The 27,251-nt window shown below is 46.8% G+C and overlaps 2 protein-coding genes across 4 annotated transcripts in view; both read right to left on the bottom strand.

The window, feature by feature from the left end:
• Nucleotides 1–15,798, bottom strand: part of SFXN4 (sideroflexin 4) — a 34,884-nt gene extending 19,086 nt beyond the window's left edge. The window contains exons 1-12 of one of the 3 annotated variants that reach the window (XM_025467400.3): nt 15,646–15,798; nt 14,242–14,307; nt 12,371–12,445; nt 11,203–11,229; nt 11,062–11,116; nt 8,425–8,450; nt 8,053–8,106; nt 7,907–7,963; nt 7,704–7,769; nt 7,051–7,123; nt 5,962–6,077; nt 1,365–1,450 (exon numbers count right to left, since the gene is read on the bottom strand). In XM_025467400.3, the coding sequence (XP_025323185.3) occupies nt 1,365–1,450; nt 5,962–6,077; nt 7,051–7,123; nt 7,704–7,769; nt 7,907–7,963; nt 8,053–8,106; nt 8,425–8,450; nt 11,062–11,116; nt 11,203–11,229; nt 12,371–12,445; nt 14,242–14,307; nt 15,646–15,684 (740 nt within the window). In that variant the 5' untranslated portion in view covers nt 15,685–15,798. Of the gene's footprint in view, nt 1–1,364; nt 1,451–5,961; nt 6,078–7,050; nt 7,124–7,703; nt 7,770–7,906; nt 7,964–8,052; nt 8,107–8,424; nt 8,451–11,061; nt 11,117–11,202; nt 11,230–12,370; nt 12,446–14,241; nt 15,505–15,645 lie in introns of those variants that run through there. The other 2 variants (XM_035707750.2, XM_049103487.1) reach the window with 2 other exon arrangements.
• A 2,224-nt stretch (nt 15,799–18,022) lies between these two features.
• PRDX3 (peroxiredoxin 3) lies at nt 18,023–26,209 on the bottom strand. The gene is made up of 7 exons (XM_025467401.3): nt 26,116–26,209; nt 24,428–24,563; nt 22,336–22,477; nt 21,642–21,777; nt 20,542–20,645; nt 19,152–19,317; nt 18,023–18,815 (listed from the first exon to the last, which is right to left on the bottom strand). Exons 1-7 carry the CDS (start codon nt 26,149–26,151, stop codon nt 18,762–18,764), a joined length of 774 nt encoding a protein of 257 aa, XP_025323186.1. The 5' UTR covers nt 26,152–26,209; the 3' UTR covers nt 18,023–18,761.
• Between the last annotated feature and the right edge of the window lie 1,042 nt (nt 26,210–27,251).

The following is a 27,251-nucleotide window of genomic DNA, read 5'->3' on the forward strand; positions in this document are numbered from 1 at the left end:
ACTTGTCCAAAATCCCACAGCTCAAAAGTGAGAGGCCCGACTCTAGATGCTGGTCTCCGCTGACACGGTCGGGACATTCTGACCCTGACCTCTGAGGGTGTCAGAAACAGTGCAGGAGGATGCGAAGAACCCCAGCCTGGGAGCCAGAGACCCCAGGTCCTGAGTCCAGCCGGTGTCTGCCATGGAGAGGCCCGAGGTGGTCTCAAGCAAGTCACTTCCTGAGCCTTGGGTTTTTTTCATAGGCAGAATGAAAGGGCTGAGCCAGAAGAGCCACTAAGGTCACTCTGGCTTGGATATTACTGTGGCTGCAGAGGCCAGTGGGAAATGAGCGCCATCTCTCCTCCCAGGTAGCTGGTGCCACTATGTGGGCTTTAAGGACAGGTAGGGGCCGCAGCTTTCACGGGAGCCCCAGCTCTGACCCAGCCAGAGTGCTCTAGAAAGAGCCTGGGCCAGCAGAAGTCTCCACCCCGACCCAGCCGATGGACCACGGTAACACTTGGCTCGAAGCCGCATGCTGCTACTTCTTGAAAATATGCTGTTCCGTGGCCCTAACAAAGGCTTCCTAGCTCGCCACGCTGGACAGAGGAGACTGGTTCAGGTGACCTCATTTGGCCAACCGAACCCTTCCCTGGGAGTTTGTAAACTGAGTGGAAGACATTCTCTGCCTTCCCTGGGGGTTGCTGTTTTTAGTCCCTCGTCAGAACTCTTTGAGGACATGAGCCGGGAGGTATTGGCAGGCACATCCCTCATCAACACGAAGGAGCCAATGTGTGGCAGGACAGGAGGAAGCTGACACTATGAGGAGGAGGAGGAGTAGAGTTTCTGCTCAGCTGCCATAGCCTACGCCCCTGCCCGGACCCAGGATCTAAAGCAACACATCTGCCTTCTGGCTGAAGCTCCTGCATGCTGGGCTTCTCACCAGGCCTTCCTCCTAATAGGTCATTTTTTGCTTCTCCAAAGAGATGACCGTCCACTGAATCGGAGTCCCTTAGGCTGACTTAGCACATTTGCCATAAAGGAAGAAGACAGGCTGGAGCAATACTCACAGCACAACAGAGCTTGGAAAACCTGCAGATCAGCTCAACTCAGCGTTCAAGACCTCAGCAGGTGCTGGGACATGCCTCAGAACACAAAGCTAACTGAGGAGGGGGCCTGGGCGAGAGTCCAGGGTTAAGGAATGTGCGCCTCTGGATTTCCACACCTGCCCCCAATCAGTCCTACTGTCTCAGCTGGGATGAAGAGAGATTAAGAAGATGACTGAACCAACTTCTTCCCATCCCTCCCACCAGGTTCAGTGTTTGACACTCAAGGATCTTGAGGGTTGAATGTTTATTCCTACCCGGGGAGCTGAGTATGCTTCTTACCTTACAAAATAGTGTGAGAAGACTTCAGGAATAAAAGCTGAGGTCCCATACAGCACTACCCTGGATGATGCTGTATCTCTAACAGCCTGGTGGAAATGGAAAGGAAGCATCTTAGCACATGGGGTGAGACTATTTCTGGGGATCCTGCAACTCAAGACAGAGATAAGCAAACAGCAGCACTCCTCTCTCTCTCACTTAGAAAAAAACTGTGCGTGGAGAGAGGCGGAGAGAGGCTGTGGTCCTCTGGTGCACATGGCTGGAGGATGGCTGGGGTTGGTGCCAGGAGTAACTAGAGATGGGATTTACCTCCCAGCAACTTCACTATTGTCTCCCCATCAGTCCGCTAACCACCCAAATAAAATACTAAGTACCAGCAAAGGCAGCTTATAGAAAAATTGTCTCCTAGAACCAAAGGGTAGTCCCCTCAGTGGAAATGCTGGATTTGCCACTGAGGACTGCTGCCACTGGCCTCCCGATCCTGAGCAGCACCCCAGCTACTTCCACCCTTTCCAGTGAGGAACCCTCCAGAAGTCTAGCTCAGAGGGCACCCTCCAGAAGTCTAGCTCAGAGGGCACTGGCATAGCATCATACCCACATGGGCCACGCACGAGTCCACCTGTATGCACCCGCCTTTCGCTTGTGTAATCAAGTGTGCTATAAAGTCTCACTTTGCACATATACAGTTTATAACATTCTGTCATCTTTCCTATAATGCACTCTACATATTGAACATTTAAACATGTCATCGTATGGGTTACATGCACAAAGTCACACGTACTCAAGGGCAATGTAAGAGAGAGACTCTCAAGGGAATTCTGACCACAGGTGACACTCGCATGCTAACTACAGAAGCCAACTCCTGGTAAGATACAACGCCCCATACAGCACTGCCCTGCACAAGATGGATAGGCACACACTCCACCACCCCCTTCCCACCGTGTCTCTTCCACTCTTGGCTTCAGGATGTGACTACAGCCCGCCTTCTGGGCTCTTTCTCTTGCTCTCAAGTGCTTCTTACACTGACGCTTACTCATCTGATTCCTCTGTGGGGAACGCCTTTCCCCAACAAGGACAGAGGGGGCCAAGGAGGGTGGCTCTTCAAACATACACTTTCAGGGGGCACCTGGGTGGCTCAGTCAGTTAAGCATCTGCCTTCGGCTTGGGTCGTGGTCTCAGGGTCCTAGGATCTAGCCCCACATCAGGGAGTCCGCTTCTCCCTCTCCCTCTGCCCCTCCCTCCTCTTTATGCTGCTCTCTTGTTCTTGCTCTCACTCCTAAATAAATAAATAAAATCTTTAAAATAGGAAAATAAATAAACTTTCAGGAATATAAAATAAAACTGCTCCACTTCAGGAAGAGAAAAGTGGCTGCTGAGGGTGGTGCGTTTCGACGTCAGTGGGGCAAGGCTCCCCTCAGTCCGCCTGTGTGCCAGGGGAAGACACTGCGAACCCGACACCCATCCTGAGGGGCACCGGGACACATGTCACAGTTCACAGCTGAACGGCTTCCAAGGCCAGTCAAGGGAAAACAGCATGGATTGGCCCCTGAAATCCGATCAAAGGTGCCCTATTACAATCAGATATTGCTAGTTGCGTAGTTTCTGAAATTTTAGCCAAAGACAATCAACGTTTTGGTGACAGGGAAATGATGAAAGAATGCTTATGCTTACGCACAGTGGCAGACTCTATTCTTAAGAGGAAGATAAACTCAAAAAAAAAAAAAAAAAAGAAGCAGACCATCAAGTCTTTCTTTTACTCTAAATCGGCCTTCATGCAAAAAATGAAGTTCCTCCTGGAGAGGCGGACTAGATACCCAGACAGCTGGCGGGGCCTGAGGCTGCCTCTCCTGGGAGGCTGAGCACTCCCAGCTTCCAGACAGAAGGAGTTTGTGGCCGAGAGCGTGGCCAAGCGGAGCAGAGCCTAGCACCACACCTGGCGGGCACACAGGCTAAGTGCACCGGCTCTCCCTCTTCTCTTCAGCTGTGGGAACAGTTCACAGCAGCCCTAATGCCCGGCAGGTAAAGGACCTGAAGAGAAATGCAGGGCAGCCGGGGTGGCTCAGCGGTCTGGTGCCGCCTTCAGCCCAAGGTGTGATCCTGGAGACCCAGGATCGAGTCCCATGTCAGGCTCCCTGCATGGAGCCTGCTCGTGTCTCTGCCTCTCTCTCAAATAAATAAAGTCTTAAAGAGAGAGAGAGAGAAATGCAAATAGATTCCACCTAAAGACTTGCACAGGTTCAGAGCAGCATTATGCAGACTTGCCGAGACTGGACACAGTCCAGATGCCCACTGCCTGGGGGAAGGGATATGCAGATGTGTCGGTACAGCCATAGGATACAATGCTGCCCCGCAGTAAAAAGCAACAAACTGTTAGTAGGTACACGGTACAGGTGGATGAAGCTCGAAAATCAAAGAAGTCAAACCCAAGAAGCGATTGTAGGAGTTACTAATGTGAAATTTCTGAAAAGTCAAAATTATGAAGGCATAAAGCAGATCGGTGTTTCTCTGGGGCCAGGGATGGGAGAAGGGAGTGATTCAATGGGCATAAGGGAAATTTTTAGAACGAAAATGGGGATCCCTGGGTGGCGCAGCGATTTGGCGCCTGCCTTTGGCCCAGGGCGTGATCCTGGAGACCCGGGATCGAATCCCACGTCGGGCTCCCTGCATGGAGCCTGCTTCTCCCTCTGTCTCTGCCTCTCTCTCTCTCTCTCTCTCTCTGTGACTATCATAATAAAAAAAAAAATATTAAAAAAAAAAAGAACGAAAATGTTCTAAATTTGGACATTTTGGTGGTGGTGATGGCTGTGCAACTGCTTACATTTACTCAATTCATAAACTACACTCACAACAGGTGAATTTTATAGTATGTAAATTATATCTCAATAAAGCTATTAAAAAGGTCTCATTAGGGTGGCTCTTGGGCACAAAATCTTTATTTCAAAAATGAGGTATTTTATTTCTGGCAGCCAATTCTCCCCTTGTTACCTGTAATTACTGAGTCTCTGCTGTAATTCCTTTAGAAAGGTGGCCATTATTTTCAGACATGCCACGAAATGGTCGGGCAGGAATCTGATGGCACATATCTGATGGTTTATAATTCAGCTCTGTGACTCATGGATAGGGTTTAGAGGAGTGCTTTGTGAGCTAAACAATGATGTATTTACTGACCGAACGGGCAGCTATCTTTTCTGACCTCCTCTTCTGCTAACACACGGGACAGGAGGATGTCCTGAAGGTTGTCCGCTCGGACGCACACACCATAAAAAACTGTTCCCTTCACTTTGAATCGGGCTGTTCTGTGCTGTTCCTCATGCCATTTGCACACAACTATCTCACACTGCATTCTTTAGCTAATGTCACTTCATGGAAGTCATTAAAAAAAAAAACAACTCACCTGCTGAAAAAGCATTTTTTAAAAAGTTCACACCCAAAATAAGACCCCTCTAGGCCATTCCAGTTTCTTCGACCTGAATGTACACAGAAGCCACTGTGCTGCATGGATCAAAAGAATAAACTATTTAATAATAAACCTTATTATAGATTGAGGCCTTTTAGAGTAGTTCTGGTCAGAGCACTAGATTTCCTCAGGCAATTTTTTTTTTAAAGATTTTTATTTATTTATTAGAGAGAGAGAGCAGACAGGACAAGCAGGGAGCGGGGAGAAGTGCAGAGGAAGAAGAAGCAGACTCCCCTTGCTGAGCAGGGTCAGGGTTCGATCCCAGGACCCTGGGATAATGACCTGAGCCAAAGGCAGACACTTAACCAATGAGCCACCCAGGTGCCCCTCCTCAGGCCATTCTCTATAGCAAACTGGTCCTCCAAGATGAAGACTATAAGAAAATCTGTTGTGAGGTGGAGAAGAAATGCTTCTCTTAAACCCAGAGAGGGAATCTGCTGACTTCCTCAAGCACAGAGCAGCCTGTATGGTGGATGCTGAACTGGAAACACCAGGTCTCACCCTCAGAGAGCAGCCATGGGTTTGGCAGAGGCCTATCCGTGGTGGTCTGTCACACACATCAACCTGGCTAGGCTAGAGCACCCAGGAATTTAATCAAACCCTAACTGATGTGCTGCCGCCTAGATGCGGTTAACGTCTACAATCATTTAACTTTATTTTTTATTATTTTTTTTTTCATTTAACTTTAAATAAGATTACCTTCCATAGTGTGAATGGGCCTTGTTCAAACAGCTGGAAAGCCTGAGAGCAAAATCTATAAGGTTTTCCAAAAAGAAGAGAAATTTTGCCTGAAGACCATGGCATGGGCTCCTGAGTTTCGAGCCTGCCTGTGAGCCCTACAATTGCATGAGCCAATTACAATCAATCAACCAATCAATCAATATCCTATTGGTTCTGTTTCTCTGGAGAACCCAGACTAATGCACCATCTTTCAAACACTGTGGTGCAAAAAAACCAAAACCAAAACCAAAACCAAACAAACACTGTGGGGCAAAATGTAAAACTACTCCCCTTCACATAATGAGGGAAAACCGGATAAGGAAAAGTTGAAGGGAAAAAGGATTCTGTTCCCGGCTCTCAAACTGAAAACTCCATGCTCCACCCAAAAGGCAAGCCAGCTAAGACTCCATAGTGTCACCCTACCTTTGTCCCAGCTTTTCTGGAATAGCCCATGACATGGCCTTCCTTGTCCATGACTTCAATCCCTCGAATGGGCTCAAGACTTCGGACTGCGACAACATTCACTGCACTGATGTGGGCTGTGGGTGTGAAGAAGAAAATGCACAACAGCGGGTAGGTTGGGTCCAGCAAAGGAACGTCTTTTCTCGTGTCAAGCCTCTTTCTCCGATGGCTTCATTTCCCCAACCCTCAGGTAGTCACCTGGCATGCTCTGGCCAGCCAAGCTCTGTCGTGGGGGCTGTGGAACTGGGTCTGAACTGCTGGCCTCCCGTTCTGGGATTCTGCCCACAACCTGGCACCAGGTTCCAACAGCCCTGAAAGTCCAGTCCAGCCCCCTGACAGGATTCCAGGACAAGTCCCTAGGTCCTTGAATTACACGTGCTAGGTACTTCCATAGGATACAATGCTGCCCGGCAGTAAAAAGCAACAAACTATTAGTAGGTACATGGTACAGGTGGATGAACCTCAAAAGTGAAAGGTCTGGCCAGGTTTCTATAACATTTTCCCATATTTTACCACTGATATCATTCTGACAACTCTCAAACTGTTAGGATTTTCAAACTCAAATTTGGAGTGTGAACCAGTGAACTTGCGGGCTGGCAAACTTAAAACAGGTAGGCTAAGATCTCTGCCTTCCCCTGACTTCCACTGGAGTCAGCCCACCAGGCTGGAATCCCCCATGCTGCCACCTCGTCTGTGTATGACCCTTGGGCAGTTGCTTAAAGTCCTGCCTCAGCCTCTTCATCTGTAAGTGGAATAACATTGCTACCCACACGTCTTGTCAGGAGTAAGTGAAATAATGCATGCAGAGGGCTTGCACAGTCTTTCAGATGCAATTTGTGTCCCTGGGTTTGTGTTCATTCCTTGACAGTGGGAAGCACAGCTACAGAGCAAGGGCCACCTCTCAACCCAAGGACCTAATTTGGGCCCAGAGGCCCCGGGAAGCTGCAAAACAGCAGCGGTCATTCGTCACCATGGGGCGTGGGACGTGGCTGCCCCTGAAGATGTAGGAAGAAGGCTCAGAGACCACAAGGTTACATGCTTCCTGCTTACTGAGAAAGATGATGGGAAGGGCTCTTTTCAACAAAGCGTTATTCAGCCGCAGCTGGAGCAGACGGGGGAATAGCTAGAAAAATAAGAGAAAAAAATCATTATTGCATGGGACCAGAAAATCGGCTCAACATACACAATAGCACAGGTCAGGCCATGGCAAGTGCTGTCCGTGTATTTTTTAATTCTTGCAAAGTTGAAGTGTTCTCCCAATCATCAGAGGAACACGTGGAGGCTTAGGGAGGTAACTTGTCCAGAGTCTCTGAGCCTGTAAGAATCTGAGGCAGGATGCCAATGCAGGTTTATCCGACTCTGATGTCTATATTTTTAACTATCACAGTGTCCTGACATCCAAAGCAACACAAAATTTGTATAACACATTTATGTAGCATAAGTAATTTTTTTTTAAAAAGTTAAAGAGTACTGAGTATATGCCTAAAAATTTGGGAAATGCTTATTATGCACATATGCATAATATGCATGTGCTTATGTGGAGATGCTTATTTAGGGGGTGACAGGATTACAAGTGACCACTTCCTTTCTTATGTCTTAGCCACACTTTCTAAATTGTTTACATTGAAACAAATTTGTAATTCAGAATAGTTTTTATTCTTCTGAAGAAAGAAAAAGATTTTACAAATTTTTAAAATACCCACTCCAAAAAAGGATGAAGAGGCAATCACTCCTGTCCCTAGCAGTAGACTCTCGTATAGGTGACGATTCTAAGGAAGAATCAAAAGTAGGTATTTAGCAAATACCACAGTTTTACCCAGGAAGGATAATTAAAACATGCAAACAAACAAAAAACCCCAAAGAAATCACACAGGATTATATATCCTCTCAGCCTCCTAATACTCACATAACTTGCATTTCCATTGACAATGTTGAACGCTGTAGTGTAGGTATAGAAGGAAATCTGCAGAAAGATAGAGGCACACAGATCACACACTAGGATCATGCGGGCACAACAGAATTTGGTCATCATGACATAGAAATAGTTTTTACCTGAGGTAAAATCACGGACTTCAGACTTTTTACTGACAGCATGGAGAAAAATATCTTTAAAGAAAAATAAAGAAAATATCTTTTAAGTGTTCAGAGGGAAGAGGGAGCTTGCCAGGGTAAAGAACTTCCCAGGGAAGATGCTGCGCTGAGCCCCCCACCCCCCACCCCCAGAAGCTGGGATGAGGCTACCAGGCAGGCGATGGGCGAGCGATGCTCAGGGAACACCGACAGGACACTTGGGGACACCTGGGGACACCCGGGAGTGGTCCCTGCCTCCAGGACATATGATGTACCAGGGCAGGGCGGCTGAGGAGTATGTACTCCCAAGTGCATCTTCCTAAACCTGGGGTCTCATAAAGGTAGCTGACTCACCATGGGTGCCGTGAACGGTAGGAGAGCTGGCAATAAAGAAAAGGGGGTCAGTGGCTGCCGCTGCCCAGGCCGAGAGGGGATGAGGGGGGAGGCCCAGAGGGGCACCACCCCCCTGCGAACCTCCCCTCGGGCACCCTGAAGGCACAGACACCGCAGGACAGTGTTTACTCATTTTTTATTTTTCCTAATAATAACTACGTGCATATGGCAAGCATTTCAGTTAGCACAGCCCAGAGAGACCGAACAAGGCCTCCCCCCTGGGAAGGCCCACTTAGAAGGCAAGCGGCGTTAACCTGTTCCTCCTTCCACACAAACTTAGCACATCCGTGATACTGTCATTTATAAGAAGAAACCTGGATTTGCTCTTCGTCCCTGTTCCTAGCACAGAGATCCTAAAACCTTTGGAATTTCCTGAGAACAGCAGTAAAAAAGGTGAAATGGGGGTCTTTTTTTTTTTACCCTAACCAGCCCCCTTCCACCTCACCTGACTTTATGTCAACAAGGGGATGTAGGGAAAGCCCCTAGGGAGGGGGCTGGTTGCCAGGGGAACACCCAGGTGACCTGTCAGCCCTACCTGCTACCTCTATCTCCAGGGACAAGGAAAGGGGCTGGAGGCAGGGCTAATCACAATGCCAAGGATTTTAGTCAACCATACTAGTAGAGCCACAGGTTCACACTGTTTCTGGGCTGCTGAGCATGCAGCCAGGTGGTGGCCTGGAGAGGGTGTGGAAGCCCCCCCCTCCCCCCGCCCCCAGCCCACCTTGCTCTCTGTATCTCTTCCATCTGTTCGCTTTTATAATAAACTGGAAACCTAGTAAGTAAACTGTCTTCCTGAGTTCTGTGAGCCATTCTAGCAATTTCAAACCTAAAGAGGGAGTTGTTTATAGCAGGTTGGTCAGAAGGACAGGTGGGAATCTGGACTTTCAATTGGCATCTGAGGTAGGGGGGTGGTCTTGTGGGCCTGAGCCCTTAACTCGTGGGGTCTGTTGCTGTCTCCAGGTTGATAGTGTCAGAACTGAGTTTGTGAAGGCCGAGAAAAATTAAGGCCATCCCACCTCAAGTTTAGTATTAGCACAAGTACAGCCATCTTAGGTCCCTGGGAGTAAGAGCTGAACTTTACAGGAAAAACTGCAGATTGTCCTAGGCAGGTAATCCCATATCAGAAAGACAATAAAGCTCAGAATGCCCTCGGCAGAGAATCCCGTATCAGATTTTAAGAAACTCCCCCACCCTTTTCCCCATATTGGAATGGAAAAAATTCCTCCACCCCTTCTGAAGATTCCCTAGACCAGCCCATAAAAAACCCAGCTGTAACCCGCTTTGGGGTCCAAGTCCCTGCTCTGCTGTTTGGAGTACACTTGGACCCAAGCTCAAGCTTGTAAATAAACCCTCATGTACTTGCATCGGTGTCAGCTCCTTGGTGGTTTCTCGGATTCGCAATCTTGGGCACAACAAGTTAAAACTGTAGGATAGGGATCCCTGGGTGGCTCAGCGATTTAGTGCCTGCCTTCAGCCTAGGGCGTGATCCTGGAGTCCTGGGATTGAGTCCCACATCAGGCTCTCTGCATGGAGCCTGCTTCTCCCTCTGCCTGTGTCTCTGCCTCTCTCTCTCTCTCTCTCTGTTTCTCATTAATAAATAAATAAATCTTAAAACAAAAAAAAAACAAAAAAAACAAAACAAAACAAAAAAACACTGTAGGACACCTGGCTGTTGCCACAGAACTGAAAGGTATAGGAAAAGCCTGCACATCTGATGTCAGAAGTAAAGCATCAGTGGCACTTGGTTGCCTCAGTTGGGAGTGCACACAACTCTTGATCTGGGGATTGTGAGTTTGAGCCCCACGTTGGGTGTAGAGATGACTAAAAACAATAAATAAACTTAAAAAAATGCCAACTCGTGTGTGGGCTTAAAAAAAAAAGTGAAGATTGAGAGGAGAAACAAGTATTTTTCCATCGAGATGTCTATCAGGATAGATGCAAACTCCCACATTCTCTTATCCTTGCCGTACTTATTTATACAAATAGGATCACTATATACTGTTTTATACTTTGCCTTTTTTCCCCTTAATACTAGTTCCTGAAGATTCATCCTTCTACATTAGTGCATAGGATTTACTTCATTCTTTTTAATGAATTATTTAACTATAGTCTGAATTGCTGGATATTCACATTGTTTTCAGTTTCTTGTTTCTAACAGAGAGAATTTTATAGTTAAAAAGGCCCTGTACAATCATGGGTTTTATTCCCCTCCTCATAGTTAAGAGAGAGAGAAGACTACATGGAATCCAAAACACTTATGAGTTACAAGTTCTGGAACCATCAATGGAATGACTGGTTGTGTTCCTCGGGGAATGACAGAGCAAAGCAGGCTGCAGACCCAGGCCTGTGCCCTCCCCACCAGCCCCCAGATCTTTCCACAGGACTGGACACAGCTCTGCTCCCAAACCTGCTCTATTCCTCTACCAACCCCAGACTCTTCAAACATCCTTTTTAAGCTGTGGTTTCCAGACTCACTGTCAGAAATCCTTCTAGGAAAAATAAATAAATAGATAAATAAATAATAAGGCAGGCCAGGCTCTTTTAACTGTTACAAACCATGTTTGCCCAACCCACTTCCAAAAATTAGAATCAGCTCACCTGCAGGTCGAAAAGGAACAGGGATCAGTTTGCTGCTGTCAGGATGCACTGTTGACTTCACAAGGGTAAACACAACAGTTAGTCTGATGTTTGGTTTTGTTTCCGTAGGAAGCTAAAAATTAGGAAGGGACTGAAACTTACAAGACTTCTCTTCCAAGCTTCTTTTATCTAAAAAGAGAAAAAACAAGCAACAGCTTTGAAAGGCAAATTGGCAGCAAAGAAGAAAAAAAAAACTCAAGTCTCATTTCTGGGGCCACCTTTACTCTGCCTTTTCAAGAGGGAAGACCAGAATGGTTCCATGCCACATGACTGGAACAAATAAAAATAAATGAATCAAACAAACAAAAGAACAATAAGCAATGAGATGATCCACAGAAAGAAAATGACCACAACATTAAAAAGTCCTCAGTATCAGGTGCCAAACCGCTGAGCCACCCCAGTCCTCAGTATCAGGACTCCTGGATGGCTCAGCGGTTGAGCATCTGCCTTTGGCTCAGGTTGTGATCCTGGGGTCCTGGGATCGAGTCCTTCTGCCTGTGTCTCTGCCTGTGTCTTCTGTGTCTCTTATGAATAAATAAAATCTTTTTTAAAAATAAAAACAAAAGGTCCTCAGTGTCTCACCTTGGAGAGGACTCATGGCCAACACCTAACTTATCCCTCAGATGAGTCCCTGAATCCAGCCTGCCCCTGGCTCAGAGAAGAGCAGGCTGTTTGCAGGGGACGCACCATGCCATTGGCCAAGGCACCTGCCTCAGAGCCAGGCTGTGAGCCCAGAAGCCCCACCAAGTTCTTAAAAATAAATAAATAAAAATAAATAAATATGTGAGCTTTCCACAGGCTGCCTCACAGGACTGATGTTTGTGGGCTCTGGAAAGCCCCATACACCACAAGACAGATAACAAATACTTGGTTTAATTCTTTGGGCAGGAATATAGCCCTGACCCGAAACAGTACCTCTAATGAGAAATAGATTCCGACTTCAGAGGCCCGCCTGAATTCTGGAGTTTGCCATGGGGCTCCAGGGATCAGCCACAGAGAATCCCCACTAATAATCTGAGCATAGGACCTATGATTTTTTTTCTCCTTAACAGTAGTTATTCCTACTAATAATCTGGTTTATGAGAATGGATTCTAATTACATATAAACAAAAACAAAAACAAAAACAAAAAAACAACCTAACCCAGTTTTGGAAAGCAGATCCCCTGGGCAGTGTCTCCCATGACAAAACTCCACCTGATTTCAGACCATGAAAGCAAAATCTCCTGAAAGCAACCACATCCAACCTTGAACCAAGCATAGGAGACATACCCTTGGGTCCTCCAAGTCACGGATGGATGCATCTTCATTTGTTAACAATAGTTGCCTTGATTTTTCTATTTTTTCCTATAATCAGACAGAAAGAAATCGAGCAATGATCTCAACCTTGTTTCTTTTTGTCCACAGATTTAGGAATCACATGCTCATGCACACCTGATTTTAGTGCAACATGTAGCCAAGGCTCTCTACTCCCTGCGTTTCCAAGAGGATAGTCCTGTGTGTCACTCGGATTCCGAGCTCAGGAAGCTCAACCCGCTGGTGGCATCCCTCCCCCACCCCCCAGACAGCTGTTGTCAGCTGTCTCTGTGAGCGCTACCGCCAGCCGCCTGGCTTTAAAAGTTAGAAACCTGGAAGTCCCTTCTCTCTCTCACTCCCACATCTGATCGGTTCAGGCTTACTTCCTCTCTTCATTTATTTCTTAATTTGAGAAAAGAGAATTAAATACAGAAAATACAAAGAAATGAGTACATATGCACAATCCCCTCACCCAGAATTAATAACTGTAAACATTCAGTTATATTTGCTTCCAATTTTTTTTTCCCAAAAAGCCATCATCCCCAGTTTCACGTCTCCCCATTCTCTGAGATAACCACTATTATGAGTTCAAGGTATTAACTTCCAGCCCACTTTTTTAAGTTAGATATACACGACGAATACATGTATCTGTAAAGAAAGATGTAGTGTTGGGTCTTTATATTGCAATTTGCATAAATATTGTACTTTATGCATCCTGCTTTTTCCACTCAACACTGTAGATGTTTTTCATTTAACATCATATATATTGTCTCCACTTAATATTATACATTGATAATTAGATCATCACTTTTAACTTTAATAAAAGTATTCCACTGTATGAATATACCACATTATGTTTCTCTATTTCCCTGCTATTGGGGATTCAGGTTGTTTTTCTCTATTATAAACAAGGCTGCATGAGACATCTTGAGCATAAGGATGGGAGTGTCCCTGTGGGTCTGGGCCTAAAGAATGATTGCTGGTGATACAGTATCTCTTCCTCTTGAGCCCTCAGCCACACCTGTTTCAAACCCTCATCTTTCGCTTGGACAGCCAAGCCATCCCCTGAACAGATCACCTTACCTACCATCTGGTCCCCTCTGATTACTCGCCACATGGTGACCAAAGAGACCCTCTGGAACTCAAACCTCCCCACCTCACCCTGTAGGCTAAATGCAAACCTCTCCCCTCTGAATGCACACAAGGCTGGTCAGGAACTGCCTGGTTTCTTTCCTGCATTAAAAGTCACACTGAGGGACACCAGGGTGTCTCAGTGGTTGAGCACCTGCCTTTGGCTCAGGTCATGATCCTGGGATTCTAGGATCCAGTCCTGCATCAGGCTTCCTGCAGGGAGCCTGCTTCTCCCTCTGCCTATGTCTCTGCCTCTCTGTATCTCTCATGAATAAATAAATAAAATCTTAAAAAAATAAATAAATAAATAAAATAAAAGATAAACTGGAAGCATGCTCTGTCCCTGGGCTTTGCTTACAGTCCTCTCTACCTGGCCCTTCCTGCCTGCCTCCCGGCCTTCCCTCAACACCCTCCCCCAGTTTCCTGCCATATCCCTCCCTTAGATCCCGAGATCTAGGTCAGTGACCACCTTTGTCAATCCTCCTTCCATACCAGGGGTTGTTGTTTTGATCCCTTTTCAACCACCAGCACCTGGCTGAGAGTTTGGTGTTACCTGTCTGCTCTTAACCTTCCAATCTAACAAGCTCATTTGGAAGGAATAAAACCATGATAATATATATGGGTTCGGTTTCAACTGCTGTCATAGGGAAGCGAAGTCTTTACATTTCAGAATAAAATGTGAAATTTCTTATCTCTGAAAACAAGGAAATACTTACAACTGAAACGACCAAATTTGTAGGATCCAACAATTCTGTCCACTGAAGAAATCTCTGAATAAAAGACTTAAGAGAAAAAAAACTTATGAGGGAGAAGAACACCAGGTTAATGGTGGCAGGAAAAAAAAAAAGATATATGGTCATAATAACAGCATTATTTTTGAGACCCCAACAGGGTTTTCTAACTGAAACACCTCCTGGAATCCTCGCAACATCCCCATCTTACAGGTGAGGAAAGAGGTGTAGAAGAGCTCATGGAAACCCAGCCAGGATAAGACTCAGCAGCATATGCTCTTAACTACTCCAATATCAAATTACGCTTAAGGGTTAAAAGCCCAGACTTTGGGGCCAGATGGGCCTAGTCCACATCCCACAAATGACCTTGAAGCTAATACCATGAAGGGTCTCAGAATTTCTTTACCCTCTTATCATTGTTATAAGGCTTAACTTTCGTCATAAAGAACCAGACACCTCCAGCAAGGCTTCAGTGAAGGCAGCTTGGTTCCCACATGGAGGAAGCATGGCTTGCTCCCAACGCGCCCCCCTCAACTTTGCACCAGTTTTGGTGCAAAGTTGAGGAAGCATGAGCTCCCTCTGCCTTTCAACTTCCTCACTTAAGAAAACAGGTTTGGGCCCTACTTCAGGTAAGGCTGAAAGAGAACCCTCTAGGATTACACCGTGCAGTTAACCGCACGTGGCTGTGGAGCCCCTGAAACGCAGCCAGGCCAAACCGTATGTGTAAAATATACACCAGATTTCAAAGAACTTCCTAGAAAAAAAAAGTGTGTAAATATCTCATTAATAAATGATTATATGTTGAAATGTTAGTGTTTTAGATTTGTTGGGCTAAATACAATATGCCATTAAAATTAATTTCAGCTCTTTCTTTCTACCCCCTTGAATGCGGCCACTAGAACATCTTTAAAGGGCCCCCAGGCTCCCGTCCCGCCTCCACCGGCAGCGCCGCCCAGGCACGCCCCGAGGCGGCCCGCAGCCCCGTGTCCCCGCGTCCCCGCGTCCCCAGCGGCCCAGCCCGCCGAGGTTGGAGGCCGGGCGCTCCGGGGGCACCGGGTCCGCCCCAGGCTGACGCCCAGCAGCAGCCACGGCGGCAGAGGCAGGCACCCGAGGGGAGGGGTGACTCCGCAGGGCGCGGTGACCTTGCGGCGACCCTCGCGGGCCAGGCCTGGGGCAGGGGTGACAGGCGGGCCCCGCCGCGGCCGTGGGCACCCCGCACTCTGGGTCTCCCGGTCGTCCCCGCCCGGGACCCGAGATGGGGAGGCGGGTGGCGCGACCACGTGGCCTGCCCAAGGTCGCCCGGGCCGGCGGGCGGGCGGTCGGGCGCACGCGGCGCCCCCACGGGGCCCAGGGCCACCCCGCCCCCAGCCGCGCCGGCCCGGGCCCTACTTGACGCTCGGCGATCCAGAAGCGCACGTTGGGCTCCATGAGGGCGCCGCCGCCCGGCCCCCGCCTCCCCGCCTCCGGCTCCGCTCCCCGGGACCCGCGTCGGGCCGCAGAGGCAGCGGCCGCCGGGCCCGCGCGGAGGAGGAGCAGCCGGCAGCGTGCCCCGCCCCGGGCGCGCGCGCGTCCCCGGTTCCCGCCGCCCGGTCCCGGCGCGCCCGCGGCTCCGGGGCTCCGGGGCTCCGCGGCTCCGCGTGGCCGGGGGCGGGCCCGGTGTTCCCGCTGCCTGCTGTCCCCGTGCCACCCCCACGCACCGAGCCTTCCCAACCTCACCTACCGGCTAGGGTGGCTGCGCCGCTTCCAGGCCCTTCCAGGCCCTTCCAGGCCGGGGCGGTCGCCCGTGCGAAGCCCCGCATCACAGCCCCACTGAGAAGAACCTGCGTCTTACCCGGAGGACAGGTGCACCAACCTCTTGGGACATCACCGTGGAAAATCTTCAGTTGCCCTTAAAGTCTAGTGTGCAGGGCACCGGGGAGAGTCGGGACTGGTTACTTACATTTCACAGTGAAATCTGAAAATGTAGCGCCCCTTATTTTAAAAAGGTTGAGAATTTCATTTAAGATTTTATTTATTTATTCGAGAAACAGAGAGAGGCAAGAGACACAGGCAGAGGGAGAAGCAAGCTCCATGCTCACGCCCTGGGCCGAAGGCAGCACTAAACCGCTGAGCCACCCGGGGTTGCCCAAGGTTGAGAATTTTAAAGTCAACGTCAGAGCATTAAACCAGGCCCAGCGCCCTTCTAAGTGTGGGGCCCTTCTCCAGCCTGTGAAGGGGGCATCAGGTACAGTGCAAACTGTAGTGGGGCAGATCCAGTTCCTTCTTTGAATGCCAGATGGAGTAGGGGCTGGTTGTAGAGAAAAACTGCACCTCCCTCCTCCTGCTGCTGCCTCCCCTAGCCCCGCCCTGCACTAGTGTAGGTGGGGGTTATGTGTTTCTTGAATGTATGTTCCTGGATGTTTTGTTGTTGTTGTTGTTCCTGGATGCTTAAGGAGTTCAGGGATCCTGGTGTGAGTCTTGGGTTGAGGACCCAGCACCACCAATTACTTAGTTGGATGGCCCTGGTCAAGTCAATATAAATGGGTCTATGTACTCATTTGTAAAATGAGAACAGTAATTGTATCTACTTGAGGTTTTGTTGAGGATCAAATGAGGTAAAACGTGAAAAGCCTAATACGACATGGGGTCCACTGGAAATGCTGTTTGGGCCTCTCACGTGGCCCACATGTGCAGGCCTATTCCATCCCTTGCCTTACCTTCCCCTCCAGGGACACCAAACCAGCTCCTGGTTTTCTTCAGGCCGACGTAACTTTGCAACTTCTTTTGCTCAGTCTACCTGGCTCACTTCTCTATAGCCTCAAGAGTTCACCTTTCCTTCCAGGAAATTCTCCCTGGGTAGGGTGTCCCTCCTCAGTGTTCCCCTTATGCCCCAGGAATGCATCTATTGTGCCATGGTATTTAGCACATCTGTATCATTCTGCTGGCTCTGCCCTCAAGTATATCACAAATCCAGCCAGCTTCTCTTCTCAGGACCGTTACAGTCTACTCTTAACAAAGGAGCCACAGTGATCCTCCTAGAACAAGTTGATGGGAGTCTCGTCAAAACCTTCCTTACACTTCCCATCTTAAAAAAGAATCCAAAGTCCTTAACTTGTTCAAATGGCACTCTGGCCTCCCTGTTACCAATCTCCTCCTTCACCACTGCACCACTCTACGCATGCTCTTGCCTCAGGGTCTTTGCAGTTGCCAAACCCTATGCCTAACATTTTCTTACCCTCCTAACTCCCTTACTTTCTACATGTTTTATCTCACTTGATCCTCCTCAAAACCCTAAGTTAGGACAATTATTGCTTTCTTTTTACAGATGAGAAAACAGACCTGGATATTGACTCTATTAAGGCCTTTCTAACAACCCTATCCCGAACATCTCAATTCTCTGCTCTGGCCCCCTGCTCCAGTTATTTCCCTTCCAGACATTCTATGTATTTTTATTATATTTATTGGGTTTCCCCCTCAAGAACGTAACTCCATTGTTCACCCTTGGGCCTGCAAAATAGCACCTGGCATATGAGAGGCACTCAGGATTTCCTGAAATAACAAATACTTCAAAAAAAAAAAAAAAAAAAACCACCAAAAACAAATAAATACTTCCATATCTCTCTTGCCTGAACCTGAGTTTTTCGGGTGTAGAGCTAGCATCTTACTCATCTTTGTGGGCCCTGCATTAAATGCTCCACATGTGTTGGTTGATATAATCAAAAGGAAAACTACAGTAGAGTTCTGTAATATAAGCTGAACCAAAAATTAATGGTATTGAACAAGCAAATATTTTAAAATATGTTTATTATGTACTTTACATTGAGCACTTCAGAAAAGAAAATAATTACAATGATTTCACAATGCAATTCCTGGATTCAATAAATGTCCTCTATAATTATATCCAATCAATATCTAGAGTTGTATGTAGACCCTACGTTAGCTAACAAATAAGTAAAATAACTATGTTAATCTCAGGGAGGAGAGACACACATGATCACTTAAGTCACTTTGCCACCGTGTTTTTTTTAAAAACATGATTCACATTTGTTTCAAGTGCATATACAGCCATTGCAAGAGTTATATTAGACACTGATGTTAACACCTTAAAACTATGTATGATCTTTGCTGCCTTAAAAGAAAATTTAGTTTATCGCAAAGAAATTCAACAAAGTTTCAGGACCTTTGATCACAACCTTCGGTGCTTGTTGTACTACTCTGGTGAACATAAAGGTTCAAGTAAGGCCAACAAAGAAGAATGTTTCCTCTTTCCAATGAAGACATAATGCAAGGACTAGGTGAAGTAGCATCCTACAAACTAGCTAGCCATCAAGAGGTTACCAATTAAAGGATGTGAGTACATTTAAAAGCCTTGGCCAGTGTTACAAAAACAAAACATTTAGATTATTTACGAATATAAGCATAATTGGTGTTTTATCTTCTATAAATAATCATTTTTGAAATGCTAAAGGTGAGTTCCAACTGCGCTCTTCCCTCATGTGAGAAGAGGTGGGGACACACAGGATGACCTACTGATTTACCTTCTCAAAGTATTCTTTGGAAGCAGTTGGATGTGGCTTGATCTGAAAATACAAAAACATTTAATTAGGTGGCTGACTTTATGATAAAAGCCTCAAAAGTGAATGGAAAACTCTGTTTTTAACCCAAAGTTCTTTAATTTTTTAAAGCATGGTCTGTTTCCTTTAAAATACATGGATGAAAGTTACATTAGCAGCCTGCCTAATCCTTGGTCCCAACCAAACCCCCACCCCTCAGCAGCCTCACCCATTTGCACACTATCTGCACCCTTGCTCCAAGGGTGGGCTCCTTTTGTAGGTACTCTAGGCCAGCAGCCCTGAGGGCAGTGATGACCTGGGAACCTCTGCTGAGGTCTCACTGCTTTTGGAAAAGAAACCTACTGTAGGAGAATCCGGGGTCCAGTTTGCTGGGCAGACTTCTCCATGGGTTTCCACAAACTGGAATGCCTTCACCAAGCGGAGGGTCTCTTCCACACTTCGGCCCACAGGGAGATCATTGACACTCAAATGCTTGATGACTCCATTGGGGTCAATGATGAAAAGACCTCTGCATCAGGATTTAGCCCCATTAGTACCTCAGCAGCACAACAACTACGAAGTCTATCTTCTACCTGCTTCTGTCTTTAATTCTCTTCAATAAAGCTTTAAACTTGAGCATATGCTTAAATATGGGGTTTTCACTGTTACACAAAAAGCTTATCACCTCTTACTGTTACACAAAAAGCTTATCATCATCTTACTGATGATGTGCCACACAAAGGTGTGAGTGGACCAGGCCAACATGGAAAAGAGCAGGATTTCACACAGAGAAGAGTCACAGAGAACAGACTTCTTTAACATATAAGTGATCTAGGTGTTCTTTGGGCTGCTGTATCAGATCTTGACAAGAAACCAGAGACATATGGGAGGAGACAGATGATTTTATCTATATTCAGTAAATACTGACGAAATGAGTGAATTCTTGGGTAAATGGGGGAAAATCCCTGGGGAAATCTTAGCAGAAAGAATTTACTGGCCTTAAGTCTAGGCAGAGCAGAAATCTAAAGGAAAACCCAAGACCTTTACTCTTTATCACTTGGCAGCAGTGTAACGAGATGACCTGCCCTGTGGTCTGTGTTCATCTTCTGTACAAGTGCTGGTGTTACCGTGACATATGCAGATATGTTTAAACCACAGGTTTTAACAGTCTCTCTTAAAGGGGTGTGGCATTCCAAGTGTTAATCATGCAGGGAAAAAGCAAGCAAGAGAAAAGGCAAGGTGAAAAGGTACTTCTTTCTCCCTGGGCCTGGCTCATGGAGGTCTAGGCTTTGAAGCTCAAAGGGTTCTGCCCCCAGCTCCTCAATCAAGAGTGGAGCCACGCTGGAATGCATGGTATAGATGTAGATGCAGGGCTAGGATGGAGCAGGGCCCACACTCCAGAAAGCAAGCCTTATCTTACAAACCAGACTCAAACCACCCTACACTCCCTTGTCAATCCTAATAGCAAGGGAAATAATGGCAAAACTAGCAAGACCCTACAGGGAAGGGGATCCTTGGAGGACAAAGCCAGCACTCCTCCTTCTTCCCTTGCCAACTTTGTCAAAGCCAGGCCTTAGTTTATTAAATGAAGACAATCTCCCTGGAGTAAAAGAGGCTGAAGCTCCAACGTGGCTCTCAGAACTACAATTCCAGGTATAACTCAAGAGGAAAGCAGGGCTCCATAAATTCTCTAAGAAGGGGGATGGTGCTTAGCATGAAATAGTTTAAGTTCATAAAAGAAACAAGATCTTACCTTAGAGCAATACCGGGGCCTTCTAACAGCACGCCATAGTCTCGAGAAATCTGTTTAGTCAGATCTGACAGGAGTGCAATGTTCATGTGGCCCAAACCGCCATTCTAACAAAAATGCGAACATGACTGGCTGTTACACAGTGCACTCGTTCTCACCGTTCTCAGCCACGTAATGTGATGTCTGAGGCCAACAAGAAAGGCAACAGACAGCAGCAATGGAGAACCAAGAGCGGGCTGAGCACTGCTCTTAGCTCTTCTCTGTGAACTCACTCCCTCCCCATAACCACCCTGGAGCAGACACTACTATCATTGCCTTTTTACACATGAGGAAACTGAGGCACACAAAGGTTAAGCAACTTGTTCCAGGGCACAAAACAGGACAGAAGCAGGATTTAAACCCAGAGACCTTTCTTTTTCTAATTCTTGATGCATTCTTTTACTTGAAGGTTAGTTTCTATAGCAAAAAAATGGAAGAGTAATAAAAAGACTGAATAAGGGCACCTGAGTGGCTCAGTCGGTTAAGCATCTGCCTTCAACTCAGGTCATGATCTCAGGGGTCCTGGAACAGAGCTCCCCGGACAGCGGGGAGTCTGCTTCTCCCTCTCCCTTTGTGCTCTCTCTCTTGCTTTTCTCAAATAAATAAATATTTTAAAAAAATAAATAAAAGACTGAATAATTTGGTATTGATAGTTCAGCAAAATGGCTAGAAATTTTGATTCCTCCAAGCATTTTTAGACAAGAAAAGTTATCACGCAGAAGAGTGAAATCAGAGAACCTAACTACCACCCACAAGCCACGCGGAGTATGTGGGATCTACAAGGTACCCTTGAGAGAGGAGGCAGTGAACCCCAGCTGGGCACCCCCACAACCCTGTGCCCCAACCCTTTGTACCTTGGAAAACACACATGTAGTGGGCAGTAAATTTAGGCATTGCTAGGCAAGATATGGACAGAGTTTCATAGAACTTGCCAGAAGCTTCAAGCCCACAAATAGCCCATTTCAGACTAGTTCATGCTTTAACAACTTCTAGGTTAGTCTTTCATAGGATCTTTTCAGTTTAGGGGATCCTAAGTGCAAAGGCAGGGCCACTGCACTTTATACCTTCCGCGGTGTGTTGATCCAGGCAAGATGGGTGAAGTGGGAATCCACTGACACTGCAACAACATCACAGTTCACGTCGTGAAATTCTTTGGCTTTGTCACTGAAAGCAACAATTTCTGTAGGACACACAAAGGTGCTAGAAAAAAAGGGCAGAAATTCCCATCAGAGAATTTAAAAACAAGGATTTAAAATTTAAACACAGGTAGTCTAAAAACTAGTTCAACTTGCTTAAAGGTGAAAAAGGCAAAAACAATTAACCACCCTCACTGTACTCACCTCTCTTAAGAATCATATAAAAACATGGGGTCAGGCAGGGGAAAAGAGGCATATTCTAAGAATACAGAAACAATTAAATAAAGTAGCTTTGTGAGAAAACCCATTTTATTATCTTTACCTTTCTCCTTTCCCTCCAGACCAGGGAAAACTTCCTTACAGCCTGGCTTACAGGAACCACCATTCGGGAGCACATAGAACAGAGCCGTATTAAAACCCTACCCCACTAACAAGAATGCCACCCCATCCTCTAAATTTATGAGATTAGCTGCAGATGCAAGCTGTACTCAGCAAGGCCACTAGTGATAAAAGGACCTGAAAGAACCCTTCCTTGACCAGGAGAGCAACCAGAGATAGGAAATGTCAAGGACCTTTGCTTGCTCTCAGAATGACATTATAGCACCACAGAAATCACACTTACAAGTCCAACGGATAGAAGAAAAGCACCAAATATCTCCCCTTAAAGTCATCGAGGGTTAGGTCTTTAAACTCTCCGTTGACAACGGCAGTGCCCTTAAAGTAGGGCGCGTGCTGGGTGACGGCAGGAGCGTGGTAAGAGGAACCTGAAGGAAGCCCACACATACACGTAGTTCATCATCTGCTAAATCACACACTTATTTGACTTTATTCAACTCTCTCATGGTAATTAATTAGTAGTATAAATCAATTAACTCTATATCTTAGGTAATTTGTCCCCCCTTCTGTATCTTAGTTCAACGCTATATCTTAGGTAATTTGTCCCCCCTTCTGTAGTTCTAGATCGTACCCAAATTCAATTCAAAAATACTATGGGGAAAAAAAAAAATACTATGGGGACTGAAAAGACTAAAAAGATGATGTCAGAAAATGATGGGGATGGAATTAAGATAGAATTGAGGAGGACAGGAGCCTAGGGAGAGATTCTAAATATGGTTCAGCTGTTGCCATCCATACCCAGGAGGGACAGGGAAGAGGGAATAGAGCATGTGTAGGGAACAGCCCGTGGCAGTCTGATTAGAACACAGAGAGCAGGTGTGTTTGGAAGGAAGTGTAGGAGACAAAGCAAGAAAGGTTGAAGGCCACACTCTGAGGGCCCTTAAATATCAGGCTAGAGTTTGTTCTTAAAAGAGTCCTCACTGGAGATTTCCATGTAGGACATAGAAGATAAATCAGCTGTTTTTAGGAAGCTAAGTCTGGCTGGGGAGGGTAAGGAGAGCAGGAGGGAGACTGTATTAGAAGGGGTTTCAGTGATCTTAATAAGACGTATGGATGGGAGCGGTGTGCCTGAGAAGGACAGGAGGGAAGGAAAGGATGCAAGAGATGTATTAGAACTGGAGGGGACTCGCTTCCACCTGGGAACTTGGGACAAAATATCAAAATGTCTGGTCTTCAGAAACAGTGGGAGCTGCTGGTGTGGGGTTTGGGACAGAGAACAAGGAAAATTTTAAATGCGGGTCATCAAATCACTACTAGAAATCTTTTTTAAAGCTCCAGGGTTGTGGAACTGTGAAACTTTTCAGAACGTTTTGCCCACAAACGAAGGCTTTGCTAAAGTGGTTCAGTAGGTTAAGCATCTGCCTTCGGCTCAGGTCATGGTCCCAGAGTCCTGGAACTGAGTCCCACATAGGGCTCCCTACTCAGTGGGGAGTCTGCTTCTCCCTCTCTGCCTGCAGCTCCCCCTACTTGTGTTCTCTTTCTGTCAAATAACTAAATCTTAAAAAAAAAAAAGGGGGGGGTGTGTGGGACAAATCTAAAGGAGGTATTTTCAAGTACCACTCATTATCTGAGGCTGATCTTAGCAAAGCCCACATTCTAGAAAATGCAGTGTAAATCTCAAGAAATACCAGATAATGGAGGAATCCATGCTCTAACATGGCCAGGTCTGAATCTAAAAGCCTTGGTTCTAACAGACTGTCGGCCACTGCCAATTATCTCATGTCCCCTCACACACAGGGCCCAGGAAGCATCTGAGTCCCCCCACTCCCCCAACCTATGTGTTCCTCAACACAGAACATAAAAACCTCTGGTGACCAACAAGGAAATGTGACACAAGAGCAGTGTGCCTCGGTAATTCTCAATCCTGACTGGACATTAGAATTATTCGGTGAACTTTTAGAATATACTAATAAAGGAATTAAAAGATATGAACTTCCAGCTACAGAAAGATGGACGGGGGGGTGGGGTGGGGATGGACAGCACAATGAATAGTTAATAATACCATAGCAACTTTGTATGGTGACAGATGGCAGCTAGATTTATCATTGTCATCACCACCTAACGCATATAAATCTTGAATCACTATGCTGTACATATGAAACCAGTATTATGTCAACTACATTCTGATTAAAAAACCAAAAAACCAAAATGATGTCCTGGTCTCACCTCAGATACTGACTTAATTTGTCAGGGGTGGGACTGGGGTAGTGGTATAGTTTCCAAAGCTCCCCAACCGAGTCTAATGCATAGCCAGGCTTCAGAGCCCATGGCGCGAGATGATTCATACTGCCTGGGCCAAACCAAGGCATAATACTTACTGGTGCTAAAAGCGAATTTTGCTTGACCAGAACCAGACCACAATACATTTGTCAGGCATGTTCTTCTGGAAGCAGCAGGTCTAAGGGCTGCGGAGGCAGAGATGCCCCATGGAATAGCACTCACATGTCGGGCAATCTGGAAAGAGAAACACTTTATATTAGAAAGTAGCCTGAAGGCTGGCCCGGCTGAAAGAGCACCAGGCCATTGGGCCTCACCAATCCTTGTTCCTGTGAACTAAACACCAAACCCCGTAACAGTGTAGAATGAATCTCAATGTTCTTTAACATTCCTTTCCGCTTCCTTCTTTCTCAAGACTGCAAGAGGGGGATGGGGAGATGCTGGTCAAAGGGTACAAAGTTGCAGTTATGTAGGCTGAATTAGTCTAGAGATCTAATGTAGGGTAATGATGACTATACTTAATACTGTACTGAACACTGGGAATTTGCTAAGATTTTTTTTTTTTTTTAATTTACTTATTCATGAGAGACAGAGAGAGAGAGAGAAGCAGAGGGAGAAGCAGCCGCCATGCAGGGAGCCTGACATGGGACTCGATCCCGGGACTCCAGGATCAGGCCCTGGGCTGAACGCGGCGCTAAACCGCTGAGCCACCCGGGGTGCTCGGAATTTGCTAAGAGAGTAGATTTCAGGCACACTCATCACTCATCAAGCACAAGAAACGGTAATTATGTGAAGAGATGCTGGTCTATAGTAATCATTTCATTATGTATATGTATACAAATCATCTTGTCGTACATCTTAAATATACATAACTTTTATTTTTAAAATATATACATAATTCTTAAAAACCCTGCAAAGCAGAGGGGAATTATAAGACGATAAAGTCTCCACGCTCTTAAGAACACAGAGGATTCAAAAACCAAGGGGACTTGGCCAGGCCCTGCGTATTTACGCCCTTTACCAGCATGACCTGCTAATAAGCATGTTCTATCATGTCAAGGTTTTCCCAGAAAAGGCCAAGCCCCCACAGACAAGCAAACAAGTAGAGCAAAGTTCACACTCTGGGAAATTTTGAACAGGCCTCAAGGGGATTATTTTTTTGCTCAACTATCGCGTCTAGCATGACTCAGGGAAGAAGAGCCTTGCAGTTCAACCAAGCCAAGGAGAAGGGGGAGGGGGGCTACCAAAAGGGTACTAGGCTTTGCCGGGAGGAGGGGGACAGACCTAGGGGATGGGAGGAATGCCAAAGCGCAAAGTGCCTTTTGCACCTTAGCACTCCGTACTTCAGCACTTTGGTTTCCATCCACCATTTGGTAGATACTCGCTGCAACGCCCTGATGTTGGCATCGCTCTTTCTACCTTAAGGCGAGGACACTAAACCGAGGTTCCGAAAGGGGAAGTCACGTGTCCAAGGTCACAGAGTAGCTACAGAAAAGGGAACGGGGGCCAGCGCGCCTGCCTCCCGGGCGAGGTGCTCAGGGGCACGGAGGGCTGCGGACCCTCGACTCGGAGCGAGGAGGGGCTGGAGGAGCGGACGGGAACGGGGCGGGGGACGGTTCTGCGCAGGCGCACTCCCTACGGCCGAGGCCTCCGGGGCCGTTACCCGCTGGCGCCCTCCAAGCAGGGCGAAAGGCGCCCCCGGCCGCAGGGAGCAGGATCCTATGTGGGAAGCACGTCCTCGGAGCCACTGTTGTGTCTCCGCGCCTGTCCCCCGCCGGCAGGCACTCACCGAAGCCCGGAGGAACCTTCCCACCGCGGCCGCCATCTTCAGTGCGCGCGGGATTCGCGGGACTGGCGGGCACGCGGAGGGGGCGGGGCTTGTGGGGGGCGGGGCTTGTGGGGGCGGGCCCGGGGTGGGGCCTCCGGCGGGGGCGGGGCCCGAGCGGGGGGCGGGGCCAGGCCCGAGCTGGGGGGCGGGGCTGGAGTCCGGGCGGGAAAGATGACTTACTTCCCCACCTTTTGCTTGGACCTTACTTGGGTCAACTCACCTGTCAAGTGCCTCAGCCCCAATTCCGAAGAGAAAATTCTAGGAGAAAATTCCCGTCGCGGCTTCTAAGTAAAGGAATGCTCAGGAAAACAATACCTTACTTCTAAGTGTCGCCCCATCCTAAAAAGGACTAATCCAGGTGGGGAGCTTCTGCTTTATATGGCTAACCTGTGTGGATAACTGTTTCTACCCGTCCTGCAAATGGCCTCGGTAGAGCCTTCTGGATTCTGCAGGAAACGGAATTAATTTTAATGCAATTTTTGTCCGTTAATGAGCCAAGTGGGCCAGACACATCAAGTTTTTGGGTTCTGAAAACTTTTGGGATGCTGTCTGGACTTCCATTGGCCTCTCTTCCCAAAACTGGAAGAACTGGGATACATTTAAATTCTATTTTCTGTCAATTAGAAAGCTAAGTGCTCAGTGGTGATCATGGTACTTTGAAGCAAGCTCATCAAACACAGATAAAAATCACACGTTGGCTTTTCGGTAAATGCAGATTCTAAGTAGGTATTTTCCGGATATCAGTCATTCCACTACCAACATAGTTTCTTGAATCTGCATATCATCTGCATATTATTTACTATTTTCTTTAAGTTGACTCAATTTTGAAAAACGTAAATGAATTTATTTGAAAGAATATGTTAAATAACTTAAATGGAAAACCTTATAACTTGCTATGCATAGAAAGTAATTAAAATAAACACATTAAAACAAAATGTTATTAAGTATCAAGTAGGTACAGTTGCCTGCTGAAAATCTGAGACTTTGTAAAAAGGGAAACGGAGAGATGGCTAGCAACATCCTGGTATCACATGGGGTTCTCTTTATGTTATACGAAGAATTTAAAGAGCATTAAAAGGGTAATAATTTTTTTCACT

Source organism: Canis lupus, chromosome 28 (assembly GCF_003254725.2).
Source record: "Canis lupus dingo isolate Sandy chromosome 28, ASM325472v2, whole genome shotgun sequence".
NCBI classification, from domain to species: Eukaryota; Metazoa; Chordata; class Mammalia; order Carnivora; family Canidae; genus Canis; species Canis lupus.